Source organism: Dermacentor variabilis, chromosome 6 (assembly GCF_050947875.1).
Source record: "Dermacentor variabilis isolate Ectoservices chromosome 6, ASM5094787v1, whole genome shotgun sequence".
Lineage (NCBI taxonomy): Eukaryota > Metazoa > Arthropoda > Arachnida > Ixodida > Ixodidae > Dermacentor > Dermacentor variabilis.
Window position 1 is genome coordinate 60,674,544 of NC_134573.1, and position 17,694 is coordinate 60,692,237.

The window sequence follows — 17,694 nt, forward strand, 5'->3', positions numbered from 1 at the left end:
ATTTGACACTTTTTGTCTCGTTGACACATCCCATTGCTAATATAACAAATGCATAGCTTGAGAGGCTTTGAGGAATGTTTCCAAGGTGTATATTCCAACAACTGTCGTATTGGACAGCCCTAACAAGGTTTGCAAAACGTGCATTTTGGGGGTCTTGACATTTGGGCAAATGTCCAGTGTCCATCCAGACTTGACCCGTCGGGATGGCCAAATGTACTGAATTTTTCCTCCCTCCTGCTGTACAATAGACGAATTTCCTTTTTGTAATGCTGGACGTTTGTAGATTCTTGCGCGTGTTATTTTGCAGGCAGCAGGTGGAAGCAGGGCAACAAGGATACATATGCACTGCTTGAGTAAAATAGCCTAGGTGGCTTCTTATTCAAACTGTTTCTCAGCTTTCACATTTGACCTTATGTGAACAATTCTCGCGATGTTTCAACACAATGCAATCCTTTGTGTCCGCGAAAAGGTTAACATGAAGCAAGCTTGCATCGTGTACTTGGGTAACTTTTTGTGCAGCAGCGCACGTTTCGCTAGTACACTACATGTACTCTAGTCAATCAGCTCATTGTAACAGAGATTAATTTTTATCTAGAGAAAATAAAAAGAGGTTTGGCTTCAGTAGGTATGCTCTAGCCTGCTACCCTGCACTGTGGAAGAACTAAGGGAAGCTAAGGTATAGTGACGATGACAAAGGCATGGATGCACATTACACAGCAGCTCTGCCAATGCCATGTGTCCAGCCACAGTAGCATGTAGAACTCCACCAAGGCTTTTGCTGCAGGCCTTGCAGTCAGGGAATTGGGCCATGGGGCGAGAACAGCACCTTCCAACAGTGGGTGCCGGCCAACGTTTAGGAAATAATCAGCCCCAAAGTTGTCTCCCCTTCTCTCCTAGTCGTGCTGCAGCGGAGACGCACTCGGCTGTGATTCCACCCTTTGATGCACGAGCATTGTCTACAGGCAACATACCAGAAAAATACTTTTTTCTTGCAGAGTTTCACTTCTACGTAGAATTTCCAGCTAAATGCCTTCGGCTGCCACTGAATGGCAGGCAGCAAGCATCATTTGTTGGTTAGAGCAAGAACTGAGGACTATGAAGTAGCAGTTTACGCACTACTTGCTCTGGCCAACCAACTTTTGAAAGCAAAGGTCAAGGGACAAGGAGTGAGAGCAATCCGGTTGCAGTGGTATCACACAGGTAATGTAGAGCGAATGCAATGCACACCTTTGTTTCAGATCAGACGATAACTTACTGGATAAGTTCCATACAAAACCATAGACGTGCTTCACCCCATATACAAGGCTTGAGGTGAAGCTCACTTCCAGCGTATCGAGTGATGCTGGCCATCTGTTGCACATTCTGATGTAAAAAAACATCTTACAGTATTTCTACATCTTGTTCTGCATAGGGCGAACCACTCTGGTTAAACAATAACATTCAAGGTGCGTCCAGAGTAGGTGCTGTCTCTACTTGGTACGATAATGCCTCTCGCACTCTCGATGTGCTGGCGTGGTGCTATGAGGCTAGATTAGACATACCAACCACAAAAACTAGGCAAAGCAACGGTATTGCTTTAATAAAATATGGCTGCACTTGACTACGTCATTTCGCACATACACACAAACACACACACTCCTCTGCCATGAAATAAAAAACTGCTTTATTTCAATACATATCCCAACAAAGATCTGCTCACATTCTCAGATCAATCGAAGCAAGTAAAGCTGAGCTGCGAAGCAAAGAAGCCTAATGCAGCTGTTGTAATCGGCAGAAATGGTCGTCCGTGACAGAAAGAAAATGGAGTGACTGCAAGCTCAACCACAACACATTTTATCAACCTAGCATGTGCGATTCAGTCCGTGTTCAACAAACAAAAACTCGGCAAGCTTTCAGCAATTCTCGAGGCGCTCTAACATCAGCAGCTGCCAAGGTTAGAAAACACAATTATAGGTGCTCACTACAGTTGCTTTGCAGCAACACCTATACGTGCATCAACCAATGGGCTTCGCTTAAAGAAAAAAAGGTGCAAATTTTATTTTAAATTTTCTGGCCTGAGAGTATGATTGGAACAGCTGATCCAAAGCATCCAGAAACTGTTACGTCAACTGATGTCGCTCCAGAGAATTGTTAAGCATGGCACTCATTTGAAAGACAGGAAAATCGAGCAACACACTTGAAAAATAATTTATATATAAGGCTTGGCTCTGATTATGACAATCCCTTGTGCGACACACGTTTCTAACAATACTGGCCCGACTCGTCGCAAGAACGCTTGTGCTACTTTTCTGTTTTTGAACATCTTGCCTCTTCCCCTAGCATTATGTGGTTAAAGCTGAAGTTTATCACCAACTCGTGCCCAGCACGAAAAAGGAAATGAGGGAAGAGACTGGGGTCACATAAGTCAGGAAAGAGGTGGGGGGAGGGGTTACACCACGACAAGGAAGGAATGGTGTTCAGCGCCATGCACTTGGCTTTTGACGTGACTGCCACCACACTCGCGTGGTGAACTCGAGGTTCTTGCCCATGCTCCCCCTCCTCAGGAAAGTGGGTTGTGCCCCACTGCGGGTAGCTCCAGAAGGGTGCGTCCGGAGCGATGCTGTCTGGGACCCTAGTTCCCGAGTACTTGGCCCCTTCCCCAGTTGTGCCAGCCGCCTCCTGCATTGGGGTCATTGTTGCCACCATCTGCCGGTCTCCTTGGCGCTGGAGCCTGGCCAAAGCCGCTCACACCACCAACGCGGTCTGGGAAGTAGCGATACCTGCACAACAAGGGGAAAGCAATGGGTTTGCTGTCAAGAGAATGGTCTCAATGTAATTTTCACTATGCCAACACCACCAATTCAGTTGAACAAACGCTTTTACTACGAAATTACTTGCATAACACAGGGAACAATATGGCCTGGCCAGCTTCCTATCTTGTGCATGTACTGTGAGTGCGATTATAATGAAGAATTTGACAACAAATTTTCATCTTAAACTCTTAAACAAAACTCTATAGGTCCCTCGTCACATTTGTCGTTAAGAATGAGGTTCTGCCAAGGTACACAGCCAGATCAATACTATGCACTGGAAAACTGAAATTTATGGCACTGAAGTGCAAACAGAGACACACACAGAAAACTGAGACATGTGGCTACATGCACTACAGTCAGTGCTGAAAGAACAGGCTACCGAATTCTCTGCACTTTTACTTTGAGGTGCAAAGCTGTGAAATTCTGCGAGTGACAACTGTAAGACAGGTGCTCGCTTCTGCTGGTGGCATCTGTCCTGATTTTTTGAAGGTCAACCTCTCAGCCTAGTCAGAATAAACTGATTTGTTTCATCCTGCCTTATTTAAAGCTTTAAATGACAAAACCTTATAACGAAGTGACCTGTATAACCAGGTGCCGCTCACTCCATAATGAAAGCATTTGACGTCTGCAGGCTCATGTTTGCCAGTGTTCAGTTTATCTGAATGAAAGTACAATGTCATACTGTTCTCACACTACATGCAGCTTTCTCATGCAAGTCGCTGGATTTATTCACATACAGTAGTCGCAAAGTTTCAAAGCAAGACAAGGGTTCTGTTATATTTTGTAATGCGAATCTTGGAAACAATTTTGACTATCCAGGGCTCATTAGGATGCACCCAAAGTAAACAAGCGTTCTTGCAGTACACCTCTATCAAAATAAGGGGGGGGGGGGCACTAAGGGCCTAGCCCCGAAAGTGTGGTGCTGGTGAATCATGAGAGCACAAGTGAACATTCGGAAAGGGAGATACTCGCGTGATTTCATCCCCAATGTGTCAATTCTAAGCGAAGTATGGACCTGAGCTGCAGCTTCTTTGACGCCCACGGCAAGATAGCACTTGCAGCGTCACTTTTTCTGGGATGTCACCTCCATTCGGTATGCATACCGTATATACAGTAAAACCTCGTTAATTAGAACTCGGTTAATTTGAAATCCCGGATAATTCGAACCGGCGGCCTAGGCCAACCCGGTTAATTCGAAGATTTCGGGTGCTATGCGAGAATTCCCGACCCCCATTTCACTGCAAAGCCAACGAAACGACGGCCATTCGGAGATGCGAGGCGACACCACATAGTAATTGTGATTATTTATAGACGAAGCGCCTGACCTGTAGTGCTGCTAGCACAAAAATCAGTCCACGGTATGCCCTGTGCACCGGCGAAACGCGCGCCTGCAGAGAAGACGTGCTTCACTGCAACGCAGCGGGCATACTGGTTTTTGTCATGTGCTCTCGTCTCCCAGTCCACAAGCTCCTCGCGGTCGCAGCATCAGCGCGTGTTTCGTGCCACTGCCACTGGTTGCCATTCGACCATTCTCTCTCCGCCTGCGGCAACATATGTACGCGCAACGCCAGTCTGCGCCATTTCTTTGCGTGCCGTGGTTAGGGGTGTTGCAGCTAGTGTTTCTTTTTTTTTTTCTGAACTGTGCAGAGGTGCCAGTGAGTGAAGATGCTAAAGTATGAGACTTTAACGCTGCAGCAGAAGTTCTGCTTGATCCAAGAAGCAGGTAAGAACACGTGTTCCAAGCCGAGCTGGCTGAAAGGCACAGCATGCCCCTCTCGACGTTGTCCACAATATTGAAGAACAAGCCGAAGGTACTGAAGGTCTACAGTAAGACATATTCTTCGAAGCGGTTGCAAGTACGGGCTCCCACGTATCAAGATGTAGAATCAGCTTTACTTTGCTGGCTGCAGAAAGCAAATGCAGCCCACCTTCTCATCAATGAAACGATACTGTTGGAGAAGGCCAACAACTTGGCTCTACAACTTGGGCACGAAGAGCTGAAGTGTAGCAATGAACGGTTCAGACGTTTTAAAGAGCGCAATAATTTAGGCTTCGTAGACGTCTGTGGCGAGAGCGGCAGCGCAAATGAGAGCGTCGTTGACGACTGGAAGAAATACGTTGGCTCCGTTGCTTAGCGAGTACGGTGCAGACGATGTGAACAACCTCGACGAGGCAGCCCTTTTTTACAGGATGCTGCCCACAAAGACGTTCACAGCGAAGGACACCGCGGTCAAGGGTCGAAAGCAGGGCAAGGAAAGAATTAACTTCGGCACGAACACGTGCAGTAAACACAAGCTGCTACTGTTCGTACAGTCAAACCCGACTATATCGAACCCGTTTACATCGAATTATTCTATATATCGAACAATTTCTGGACACGATATAGTTACAATGAGTATATATCGCAAAAATTACGCTTACATCGAACAAAAATAGCAGCAACAACCGATATATCGAACGTCAAGCGGCGGAAAGTGCCCCCGGAAGTTGGCTTTCCCTCGCGGTGGCGGAGAAAATCCGGCTGCGCGGCTCCATCCAACCGCTCTCCCTACCGTGACTGCGCCCGACCGCGCTGCTTCGGACGAGCCATCGGCACCCCCCCTGCAAAAAATGATCCTGGCCCGCCCACAGCGCTTGCTCAGACAGCCAATCAGATGCCCTTGTGCCCTCGTCATGCAAGATGGCGAAAGTGCGACTTGTCTCGCTGTTTTTGTGTGCGCCTTGTAGGCCTTCCCTCGCAGTGTTGCCGTGATGAAGCGGAAAAATTTGCCTTTCGGCGTGAAGCTCGCAATCATAAATCGTGTCGAACGCGGTGAGAAGTCGGATGTTCCCGCAGAGCACAAGATTCCGAGGAGCACTCTCGGCACGATCTTGAAGAATAAGGGGGAGATTAGAGCTAAAGCGTCCAAACTCGCCACCCAGTGCCCGTGGTGCCCGACCTGTATGCACGGCCGTGTACGAGTGGTTAATCTGAAATTGCTTCAGCCGTGCCGACTTCCGCGTGCTCGGTGATGACCGTAAATTCTGATGAATGCGACGAAGCCGTCGCCAGTGTTGCCGAAGTTTGGAGCGAACTGTCAGAATTTTCGGAAGCTGTTGACGAATCAACGGTGGATGAGTTTGTGAGCGCAAATGATGTGTCGCGACCACGGGAGAGCCCGAAAACGAAGACTACATTGCCAACATCGTACCGAGCACAAGTGAAAGTGGGCACAATGACGAAAGCAACGACGGTCCTTGGCCCACATCCTCCGAAGTGATTGGTACGCTCGCACTAGTCCGGTGCTTCTGTGCGAATGCGGAAAGTTGCGGCCTCAGCTGCTCCGACTCCTCAATGTGGAAAAGTGCGTGCGTCGCAGGCAGCGAAATTGCCAAAGCAGAAGAAAATGCAGGACTGTTTCGTGCGAAACTAAGCTAGTTTAATCAATAAAGTGATTTTATAAATGGTATGTGCTTTTATGACATCCAATTATTTAGCAGGCTTATATCGAATTATGCTCTATATCGAACTGATAGGCGTTTTTTTGCGAGTTCGATATAGCCGGGTTCGACTGTAGTTGAAAAGAGTAGGAAGCCTTGCTGCTTTAAATATGCATGGCTGCCACCAAGGGATGAGCTTATCTACTGGCACAAAAAGAAAGCCTGTGTCACAGGCACAATATTTGAAGATTATGTTCGGCAGCTTGATCGCAAGTTCGTGGCCACAGGCAGCAATGTACTCTTTGTTGTTGACAATTGTCCGGCACATGGTGACATCCCACACCTGAAAGCTATCAGGATGGTATTTCTTTTTCCGGACAACACGTCGATCTCACAGCCAATGGACCAAGGCGTCATTCACCACACGAGGAAGATTTACCGCCACCACCTGCTCAAGCGCATGCTCCTTTGCTACGACAATGGCAAGGAGTACTCCATCGACCCCCTCGGGGTCATATGTCTTATTGTGTATGCATGGAAGGAAGTGGAACCCACTTTGATCATGCAGTGTTTTGGACACGTTGGTTTCTCGAAGGAAAGCACCGTCGATGCTGATGCTTATTATTCATGTGCACTTGATGAAGAAGGAGCCGAGTATTGCGACTGCATCAATGCACTCTGTGTAGAGGATAGCGAATCCGGTGCAGTCGGCTTCGCTGAATATCTTAACTTTGAAAATGATCACCAAATATGCTACTCAGACTTGGAGAGTGAAGCTACCGCTGATGCGACCATGTGCGATGACAGTGACGACGACGACGCTTATGAGCCCTCCCGAGCACCTGCTCTCGGGGAAGTTATCGGATCGCTGAACGTTATCCGTAGTTTCGCGTAGTTTTGTGAAACAGAATAGACTAAGCTGGAGGAGTGTCTTACAGGACTCACCAGAGCAACAGCTGCACACTGACATCTGCAGGTTTACCTTATTTCTGACTGTAACCCGCACCATCTTCACAGTATTTACAGTAAAGTCAGGGTGCAGGTTGTACGCAAATTTTGCCTTGAGGCATGGCTTCACGGCAGTGTGGTGCTCTGCTGCTGCAAAGTAGCACTTCAAGAGAAGGTACTCCACCATTTGAAGTTTCATTATCTTCTAGGGAGTCATCTTGCCATCCCTGAGTGTCGAAGCTCCCTTCTCCTGTCCCTCATGGTCGTCTCCTTTCAGCCGATGGCCATATTGCATTCAACAGTTAGCAAATAGTGCTGGAAAACGAGAACTTGGATCATGATGAGCTGCGCTCAACGGCCGTACTTCGCAGCAGAAGCTGAAGATAAACCTGTATTCACATGGCGGAGCAAATCGCGACTTGGAACTTGCGGACTGCATATCATACGTCCCCCATTTCCGCTATGCTCCCTCGGTTCACATGAAGTGCTTCACAATACGGCTGAGAGCCAAATAACTACTGGGATTTTTCAGCTCGGTCCCATTTCCTCTGTCCCAATTGCCCATGCGAGGGCTGCTCCGCCTGCACCGTCATCCACTGTCAAGTGAATGCTAGCTGCTGAGTGGTCCGGTTTATGTCACATGATATGTGACTGATTCGTCCGTGATAATGTCTGCCACGCGAATCCAGCTATACAGTAAAACCTCAATTTGACCCTCGATAATTCAGAAAATTGGATAATTTGAACTCGTCCTTCGGTTCCAGTAGGTGTACGCATTATTAGAGCGCAGCTCTTGGGCGCCTGTTTGTGCGGTGAGCATTGGTGTAACTGAGTGAATGAGGACAACAGTGAAGGATGAAAGAGCGAACGCGGAGTGGGAGATGAAAGACGTGAGCCGCAGACGGCGGAGACCAATGAGAGTGGCCCTTCCGGTGACGTGCGTGCGGGAACTGGTGTCATGCGAACCTGCTTGACCACTCGATGCGTACTCGTATCTGGTCTCAGCCGAACTGCTCATTTCGTACTAACGTTTGCTCTGGCCAGCTCTCGCTTGTTCGGTTTGCCTGGTATGGTCAAGCTCCCACTTGTTTCGATTGTTATTGTTCGAGGTGAGTATAAACAGAGATGTCCTGATGGAAAAGTTTTTGGAGGCGGTGCACCATATCACATTCTGTACAAAACAGACTCTGAACAAGGACGTGGAGGCGAAACCCAGTACCTCATCCTCCTCGACTTTGGAACGTGGAGATGCCGCCACAGAAGAGAGCATACCATCACAATTATGATCGGTGACAACAATGTCGTCATCTTCGCAAGACATGACTCACGCTAAGAACAAAGGATGAAGAATGTAAACACAGCACTGAACACTCAGCAGACGAAAGAGAAAGCACGTGAGTGACATCTCGCACCTACAGAAGGGAGGCGAGACTTTCAAGTTGTCACGTGACTGCCACAACAGTGTTTTTACGCCGACGGCGTGTCATGCACATTTTGCCACTTGTGTGTACGGGGCTTTCTGCAGTGACAATCACTCCACGATGATGCCATCAATAAGACATGTGGTGAGTGTGTCAAAGCAATGCGTTGCATGAGTGGAGGCCTGTCTGTGGCGGCTACTTTGAGCTGTGCCCACGTGTCACCGGTATGTTGCCTCATGCATTTTCTCGATTAGCAAGGCAGTCATGCCACACTTCCTTCGTTTGCAATGCGCCGCATGAGATAAGACTGTCCGCGCCCGCCAATATATCGCGAAATGAAAACACGTATACAGCTGCATTCAAATTTCATATTAGGAAATATCGCAATCCTCAGTGAATTTGTTAATGGAATCAAGCTCTTATTAATTCGAAGATATTTGGTCGTACATCGCTTCATTCAGATAACTTTTTGAGCTCAGTTTGTGCGGAACGCTGCAAATGGTGCGACGCAGAAGAGCAAACAATGGTGCTAGCATCCAACTAAAACGGTGGAGTCCAGATTGCCATAGTCGTCAGCGGAAATTGTACACCAATGACAGCAACGCCAGGACGTTTCGTGCCTATCTGTGCCTTTAAAGCCTTTATTCATGTGTTTACCACTGTGCGTAAGATTATGTCGGCCATGTGTCTTCATAACTGCGTAGTCACCACCCATGATCGCATCGATGGCGGTAAACAGTACTTTCGTAGGACTCCGTGCAAAGCTCAGGAGGATGAAGAGCACCAGCTACATTGTGATGGACCAACGATCTGTTGGCATCCAGCTTTAATGATGAAAAAATAATTGAAATAATGGTGAAAAAATAATTGCGATGTGCGCACAGTAGTCAAAAGTGTGTCTCAGATGAAGATGTGTGCCGCGGCTGCACTGCGAAGGAAGTCATGAGGCCTTCACTGCTGCGAGCGCTAATTAGTGTCTAGATGATGAGAACTGCTGCTTCTGCACTGATTTTGTACAAAATAGAAACAGGATTTGCTGATACATTTAGTAAATATAAGCGTGCAGATGCAGTAAGCATATGTTTATTGTTTTGCTGACACTCTCGGTAATTTGACTTTCTTTAATTCAGACACTTTCTTTGGTTGCATGAAATCCAAATTAACAACATTTTACTGTATCAGGTTCGCTGAAAAGAAGGGGGGGGGGGGGGAACAAAGCTGCTGCCCGAAGCTATGATGTGGAAGAGCCATGCATCCTCAAATGGAGATGTTCCAAGGTGAAAGCCTTAGGTGCCTCATGGGTCGACAAATCCGTTGTCCGGCATCACAGAAAAATTGACCATCTGGTGTTATGGCACGAAAATTCAATGGCACCAAAATTGATGGTGCAACCCACAACCTGTGGTGTGAGTCGAACCCACGACCACAGGTTGTAGTTGAGCACACGACTCTTGGTGGGACCAAAATTCAATGGCACCAAAAATGATGATGCCACCACTGATGGTCAAACCCACGAATATTGGTGGGACTTGTACCCACAACCTTTGGTGGGAGAAAATAAGTAATAGGAAGTCACAACACATTCTAATCAGAATGTCAAGTAATTTAATTAATGTCTCATTAGCGTGCAGGCTCTCTCTCTCATCCTCTTTAGTCTATGCTAAAGTAACTGTCAACACTTTGTAAAGATTTTGAGTGTTGTTACGTGCAGTAATTTCCACTTTGCTGAAGGCATTCCTACCACGTTTGACAGGAAGTTTGGCATGCTGCATATTGCCAGAAATCATAAATGATTAACTTCCAATAATTAACTAGTGCATGAACTTCGAGCCACTGATTGAATTGTTGCATGAAAGGAAAGGCGACATATGTTTAATAAATCAATATTTCATTAATCTGTAATTACAAGGACACACTGAATACATATGAACAAAGCATCAGCCTACCACCTTGACTTTCTTTTCAATGAAGTCTGTGGCACTATGGAATAAAATTATGTAACCTTGACACCATTTATAAACAGTACATATTTCGTGGCTGAAGAGGATATCACAAAACCAAAAGACAGACAAACTGGTTCTGTGATCTTGCAATGGAGCACCAATACAAACGAGGTCAGCAGTGAACAAAATGATAGGAGGAGCACTGACGGCATGATGCTCACGCTCGTGTTTGTTCCTTTGCACACCCTTCATCTTCCTTAGTGCCGTGTTTCACAATATTAATTTACTCTTAAAGTACCACTAAAGAGGAACACTACATCAGTTCCAACTAATTAAGTTTCTTTCACTGTGCTTCTTTCACCTCAAGGAAAATAACTAATTACAGGAGGAAAACATGAAGGCCAAAGTTCCAGCTATTGAATTTCATGCTGGAACGCCAGTTCAGGTATATCAGTCTGACATCACGGATTTCAAAGTAATCTTTAGTATTAAGGCCCTAGTGGCTCAGTAAAGGTTCTTGAAGCTTGCTATGTTCCCTCTTCTGAAATATTACATGGCCCATCTTTACTAACACAGAATAGTCTTGGCATGAGCAGATGGTGTCCAGATGCACACTGTCATGGCAAACTGGTATGGGAACATAAAGGTGGCCCTCATCTTCAGTTTTTGTGTCTTTCCAACCTTGCGAAGTCTCCATCATGGTAAGAGCAGATATTGCAAATATCGTAGATGGGTAGTTTACTAGTGCCGCTCAATATTTTTTATCTTTAGTATGCCTTGAAAAATGTTTTGCCGGCCCCTGCAAGATGACTCCTATGTGAGTCAGTAATGGCAACCTGCCCCAATGGGCACTAAGGTGAGCCAGCACTGGCACAGGCGTTCCCACTCACAAGATGGAGGGCACTTGGAGAAGGTTGCGGCCACCAAACTCCTGTGGGTACTTGAACATGAGGAAGAAGTAGAGGTGTCCCACCAGGATGCCGATAAGCTCATACAGGCCCCTGAAAAAAAATGAAAGCAGAGGGATAGGAGGAGGGCAGACAATACATGCACAATTTTAGCGAAAGCTGTGGTGCTTTGTTAATATTCAACACATACTGACAAGGACACAAGTCTAAATTCCTTGTTTTAGCCATTTCAGTTACTACCTATGTATCATGTTCAGGCGGAGCTATTTCATTTACTACCTATACATCACTGTTCTCCAAGCAGAAAACTGCTGTCAAAGGCTTCCAAAGGCAGCATTCATGGGTTGTGTGAGCGCCACTCTTGAGTGCTGTTTATTGAGGATGACCATGGCTACAGTGGCTTGTGATGTGAGGCATGCAATGGCAAATGAGTGTTTTCTGCCTGGTAATTGGAAACTGGCTCGCATATACGAGTGCATAAATGTGGGCAGAGAAACAGAGATGAGGAGAACGGACTTGTGTCCTTAACCAGCATTACGTGTAAGGTTACGGAGCACGTGATTTATTGTTGCATCATGTCTCATCCTGGACACAATAACCTCCTTTATTTTAGTCAACATCGATTTAGGAAGGGGCTTTCTTGTACAACGTAATTAGATGAATTGACGCATGACCTGGCCTTAGCAATCCATAGGAACAACATATTGAAATGGGGTTTATTGCAGCTCGTTCGAGGGATCGCAGGTAGCTCTAGATCACGAGTCCTAGTGCTTCGCATCAACAGCCCGAGCTCGGGTCTCGCACCGCAGCGGTGGCAGTCCACACAGTGCCACATGCGTATTACCCACTACAATATCTACATATTTAAGACTTTAGGAGAGTGCTCAGTGTTGCTCATAATCTCTTGATCTAGACAAATGTCTGTGTTTCTCAATGGCTGTTCCTCTGCTTACTGTATTTACTCAATTATAACGCGCCCTTGATTGTAACGTGCATCCATCTTCCGTGACAAAAGAAAAGTCCTTTACAGTACCGCGCACCTCATTCTTTTATACAGAAATACAATTTTCTCTCGTTTGAAAAAAAAGATTCACTCCCAATGCACAAAAGTTGCAATAAATAAAGAAAGTTGCAGTTTCGCCCGAAAGGTGAAGCATAGATTACGATAGCACTAATCGAGCATTAATCTATCCCTTTAGCTTGACATAGTATTTGCCTTTAGTGTACCCTTAACAAGCATGGTGTCATGCGCACGCAAGCAAACATGAACACGTCTCACTCAACAACCGCGGAAACTCTTTAAACGGTGGAGTGAGGAAGCGCAGTGGCAGGAGCGAAGGAATTGACCTTTGTGCGGCCTCTTGCTTCGAAGCCTTTATGAGGCCTCTTGCTTCGATGCAACCTAAGCTACAAGAACACAGCGTGGTGCACCTGGATGCACAGACTCTTGCCACCATCATAGATCGCTTTCAAGTTAGGGGCTGTGTGGCTGCACCATACGTAGCAGCTGCCAGTGTAAAACGCCTCTCCTGTTTGCGCCAGTCCCGCTTTGGGAACTCTGAACACCCGTGATGCGGCCCGATTTCATTCTATCTCCAAACATGTGATCGCCTTCCTGTTAATGGCAGCATCGTGATGAACTCGGCATGTCTTTACAGTCGGTACTTCCATGCTGATAAAGCAAAGGCTTTATCAGCATGGAAGACAGACTGGAAGACAGACAGTGCACTAAGCTAAGCCAAAGGAAGCATTGCCTAAGCACACATACTATAACACATGGAGAAAGCTACGGCAGCTAGGCTCGAAGCGTGTACGAGGCGGCCACTTTGATGTGATGGCAGTGCTGCAGCATTTTTTTTCTGTTGCTTACATTACAGAGAACACACTTTTGGGCTATTTGATTTGACGTGGGTACCACAGCGCCTAAAGGTATCGACAACCCGCAGATCAAGTTGATGTAAATGAAATGAGCATGCTTTGTATCAGTAGAATCGAACAGGCTAAGAACGATTTACTGTATTTACTAGCATAGTGATCACACTCGCGTAATGAGCGAGTGCGTCAATGAACCATCACAGGCGGGTCACCAAGATCATCCTTACATTGATTTTAAAGAACAGCAGATGACGTCAGCATCATAGATTATTTAGGAACTGTGTTTGAGGATTTCACACCACTGCCTTGATATGATGCTAATGGATTGTGGGTGAAATTGAAGGGTGCCATAAAACATTGTGAAGAAAATTTTATCCCCACAATACGTAAACGAACAAATAGAAAAATACCTTGGATAACCCGCAGTATCATCCACTTGAAAAGAAAATTGCGAAGGATGCGCAGGAAAAAACAAAACCCACTGGAAATCGTGCATCTTCCAGCTGCATTGAAGTTCGAATTAAAAAACGCGAGAGAGAACTTTTTCTCGAATACTCTGATGAACTTCATGCACAGTCAGCCGCACAAATTCTGTCGCTATCTGTCAAAACCTGAAAACCCAATAGTGCAAAATGAAATCAAACGATCTCTTACCCGTGATGCACGCACTATTGCTAACGCTTTTAATGCCCATTTCCAATCCGTGTTCACACGCTCTCCCTGCCCAAGTGATGTTTTCTTTGCATCCGATTCAGCGATGCCTGACGTAGTTATAACTGAGCCAGGCATACTGAACCTGCTCTTGAACATTGACACAAAAAAACGCCAGGCCTCGATAATATTTCCAATACATTTCTAAAACGATTTGCTGCCCAACTAGCTCCGTTCTTAACACAGGATTTTTACAGCATCGCTTCAAGCAGCTGCATTACCTTCAGACTGGCTTGTCGCAAAAGTAATCCCAATTCACAAAGGTGGCAATAGGTTGCACATAGACACATACAGACCGATTTCTTTAACAAGCTGCTGTTGCAAATTACAGTCGCCGACTGATTTTTCAGACTCCAAAAATTCGGACATGCTCAATTATTTGGTCTGCTTCGCAGCACCGCCCCCATTCTCCCCATATACCATAATGTATAACTGCCGAAAGTTCGGACATGTTGCAACCTCTTCTCTGATTTTTTCGGACACTCCTTGAGCCAACTCGATCGAGAGCACCATGCACCGACTCGGTGCATGGTGCATGAACCGGTGCATGGTTCAACTTGCTCAGCGCCATTTTTGTTTTGAACGAAGCCTCCTTCCCGCACCACCAAGTGGCACTACTGCAAATGGCAGCTCATCGTCTTCGTTTCTGCCTGGTTCGTGGCCACAGCAGTTCTGGTCTCAGCTTAGTAAACCATGTCAATACAATCCAGCAGCTGATTTGTTTCTTCGTGCACGACGCTGCGAGTAGGCCACATTTTTCGTTTGTGCGACTGGTGTCAGCGTGACGCCGTGGTGAAGTTTGCATTGTGTGCTGTGTCGAGGTTGCGGTGATTTACCATGGCATATGGAAACATCGCGTCGAGTGTCTAATGGCACTGACAGTACCCACGCAGACTGCGCTGAGGAATGCCGGCAAGCGGGTGCCGGGAGGCTTAGGATTTGTCGCCTTCTGATGTGCTTCCTACTGACGCCAAAAATGTTCTGCTGTGACCTGCGCAGTAGTTGCATTGCGATTCCGGACACCGTCTCATTTGACAGTTTCACAGGTGCTGACACTGCTGTACTGACATGCGCAGAACTCGACGACGGCGAGATTATTCGTTAAGTTTCTGCTGCATCGCTGGACGATGACTCTGAGTCGGAAGATGACGCACCATGTGCTACGCTGCCATCGCATGCGAAGTGTGTACAGGCAGTGACTGTGTTTTCAGCCGCCTATAGTGATCGTTCGACCCTCTTCGAGATTCAGGCTTATCTGATTGCGCAAACGGAACAGCATGCAACGGCGCATTCACGATTTCTTCAAGCCTACTGCCGAGCCCGAATAAGTGCGTGGAAATAAAGGATTTCTTTTTTTTTTTCCTAATCTGCTTTTTCGGACACCTGTTTATTTGGACATTTCCGCAGTCCCCGTGAGGTCCGAATAAACGGTCGGTGACTGTATCGATTATAACAATGAGAAGCTGCTGCACTGTCAGCTTTTGTATGTTTTTATGGTGAAATAACCCGCTTACTACAATGCCCAGATGCTGCATATCAGTTATAACGATGAAGTTTAGCTGCAGGGTGTCCGAGCCGAACGGTAGTGAAAGGCGAAATCCTTAAAAATAAAAAAAAGAAAACGATAAATTCAAGCTGCTGCACGATGGGCTGCTACTGCAACAGCCACCGCATGATAATTTTCTAGCCATCTCTGCGCGCCTCTCTCCCGTCGCCCTTCCCCCCCTCCAAACACGAATGGGCTGCGCGCACAGCTCGGCTGCGCCCGCAGCTCTATGCCCCCCAACCCTCCGAAACACGAATGGACTGCACCAACTGTGCTGCTTGCAGGTTGCTTGCATGTTGATCACTGGCTCCTCACTCAGCGCAGTTCTGCAAACAGCTTATCACTCACGTTGGTCTTTGTTGTTTGCGTCGAAATCATTCCTGGCCACACGGTTTCTCGCTGCCAAAACAGAAGATGGCTAATCTGCCTGCTAATCATCAGCAATGCACGACGTTGCCAGTGAAAAGAAAGCACACGGCTGTAGATTTGGAAACGAAGTGCTTCTAATCGACGAGGCAATCGTCGCGACCGTGCTTGCATCAGATAGCGAGGGCAGGGACTATTGCTGTAGGGAAGGCTGCCCGATGAGACGATCGTCGTGAACGTGTCTGCATCAGATAGCGACAGTGACGACGGCAGCGATGACGAGGTAGGGCAGGCTGCCTCAACACTGTCCTCAGAGGAGGGCCGGCAGATGATTCAGTTGCAACGGTGCTTCGTTTTCACGAGGAATCTTTTGCTGCACTACGTGGAGCACCTGGAGGTCTTGGAGAAGGATGTCGGCAAGCTTCGCGTAAAGCATGCAAAGCTGAGGGACATACGGTTTTCTCGTGCAAGCCAGTGAGAAGTATATGTCGATATGCTTGTGGCGATCCAACCTTAGCGTTTCTCCTGGATTTCTCAAGCTGACAGGTTGCCGTGGCAGTGTTCTAGCAATTTTTAAAAGGCCCCTTTTGGGGCCACCAAAGAGATGCCTCGGCGCCACTCGCATATCGCTTGCCACCCATCACACCTCTCTGAAGTTGTTATAGCGGTGCCATTCTTTAACGCCGACAGCCGCGGCTTGTTACAAACGATCAGAGTGCCCAGGAAGCAGTTAAACGAGTGAACACAATCAGCAGCTGGGTGGAGGAAGGTGGCGGGGAGGGGCACTGGCCTCCCCGCCATTATAGTTTTCTCACAACAGCTCTGCCATCCCGAGATTTTGATTTTTTCATGTAACCCGGTTATAACAATTATTGGTTATAACAATGGAATTTTCGTGGCGCCTGAATATTGTTATAAGTGGGTTCAACTGTGCTACCATAAAAATTACGCAGCTACAACGCACATTTTAGAATATACATGAAGCGCTTAATTAATGCTGTAAGACTATTAATAATCTTCGGCAACAAATTTCAGAGCAAAGCGATTACATGCCTGCCTGGTGAATCGGCAAGATATGAAAACCTGTACCATGTGACTCTCGTTGTACACGTAACTGTAGATTACACTGTCTCCAGAATTGGCAAACTTTTCATCATGCCGGCTCCTCGATATTGCGCTATCTCCAAGACCGGCTCACCTTACTCGGCAAGAAGCTAAATGAGCAGAGGTTTGCGTTTTTTACAGGAACTGTGTGCTTGAAGACGTGTATTTGTTGAACTGAGGATATTTAGGTACCGTCTGTTGTTTCACCAAGTAATTCCATTAGGAACCAAGCCGGCAGCCAGGACACATGTAGCAGTAGTACAGATTGGGCTAAATATAGGCCCATTCATATGAGTGCTGTCCTGTGTGTGAGCACTACAAAGAGATGTGGCAGTGCTGCCGTCACCGCTGCCGCATTTTGCCAGTCTGTCTAGACCGGTCTATCTAGAACATGTTCTAGACCTAATCTGCCGCCTTAGAGCATGTGTGCAATTTTTCACTGGCGAATGGTATATTTCCTCGGGCCATGCAAATAGCGAAGGTAACAGCACTTTTCAAATCTGGCGACAGAAACGAGCTCTCAAACTATAAGCCAATATCGATCCTGCCTATTTTTTCTAAATGTCTCGAGAAATTGATTAATACAAGAATAACGTCTTTTTGTAAAAAGCACAATGTAATTACAGATTACCAGTATGGGTTTAGAAAAGGTCGTTCAAC

General features: G+C 46.7%; 1 protein-coding gene across 1 annotated transcript in view; it reads right to left on the reverse strand.

The window, feature by feature from the left end:
* Positions 1–1,641: 1,641 nt before the first annotated feature.
* Positions 1,642–17,694, reverse strand: part of Der-1 (derlin 1) — a 34,333-nt gene continuing 18,280 nt past the window's right edge. Inside the window, exons 7-8 of the mRNA XM_075695080.1 lie at positions 11,415–11,525; positions 1,642–2,759 (exon numbers count right to left, since the gene is read on the reverse strand). Coding sequence (XP_075551195.1) covers positions 2,612–2,759; positions 11,415–11,525 — 259 coding nt within the window. The 3' untranslated portion in view covers positions 1,642–2,611. The remainder of the gene's footprint in view (positions 2,760–11,414; positions 11,526–17,694) is intronic.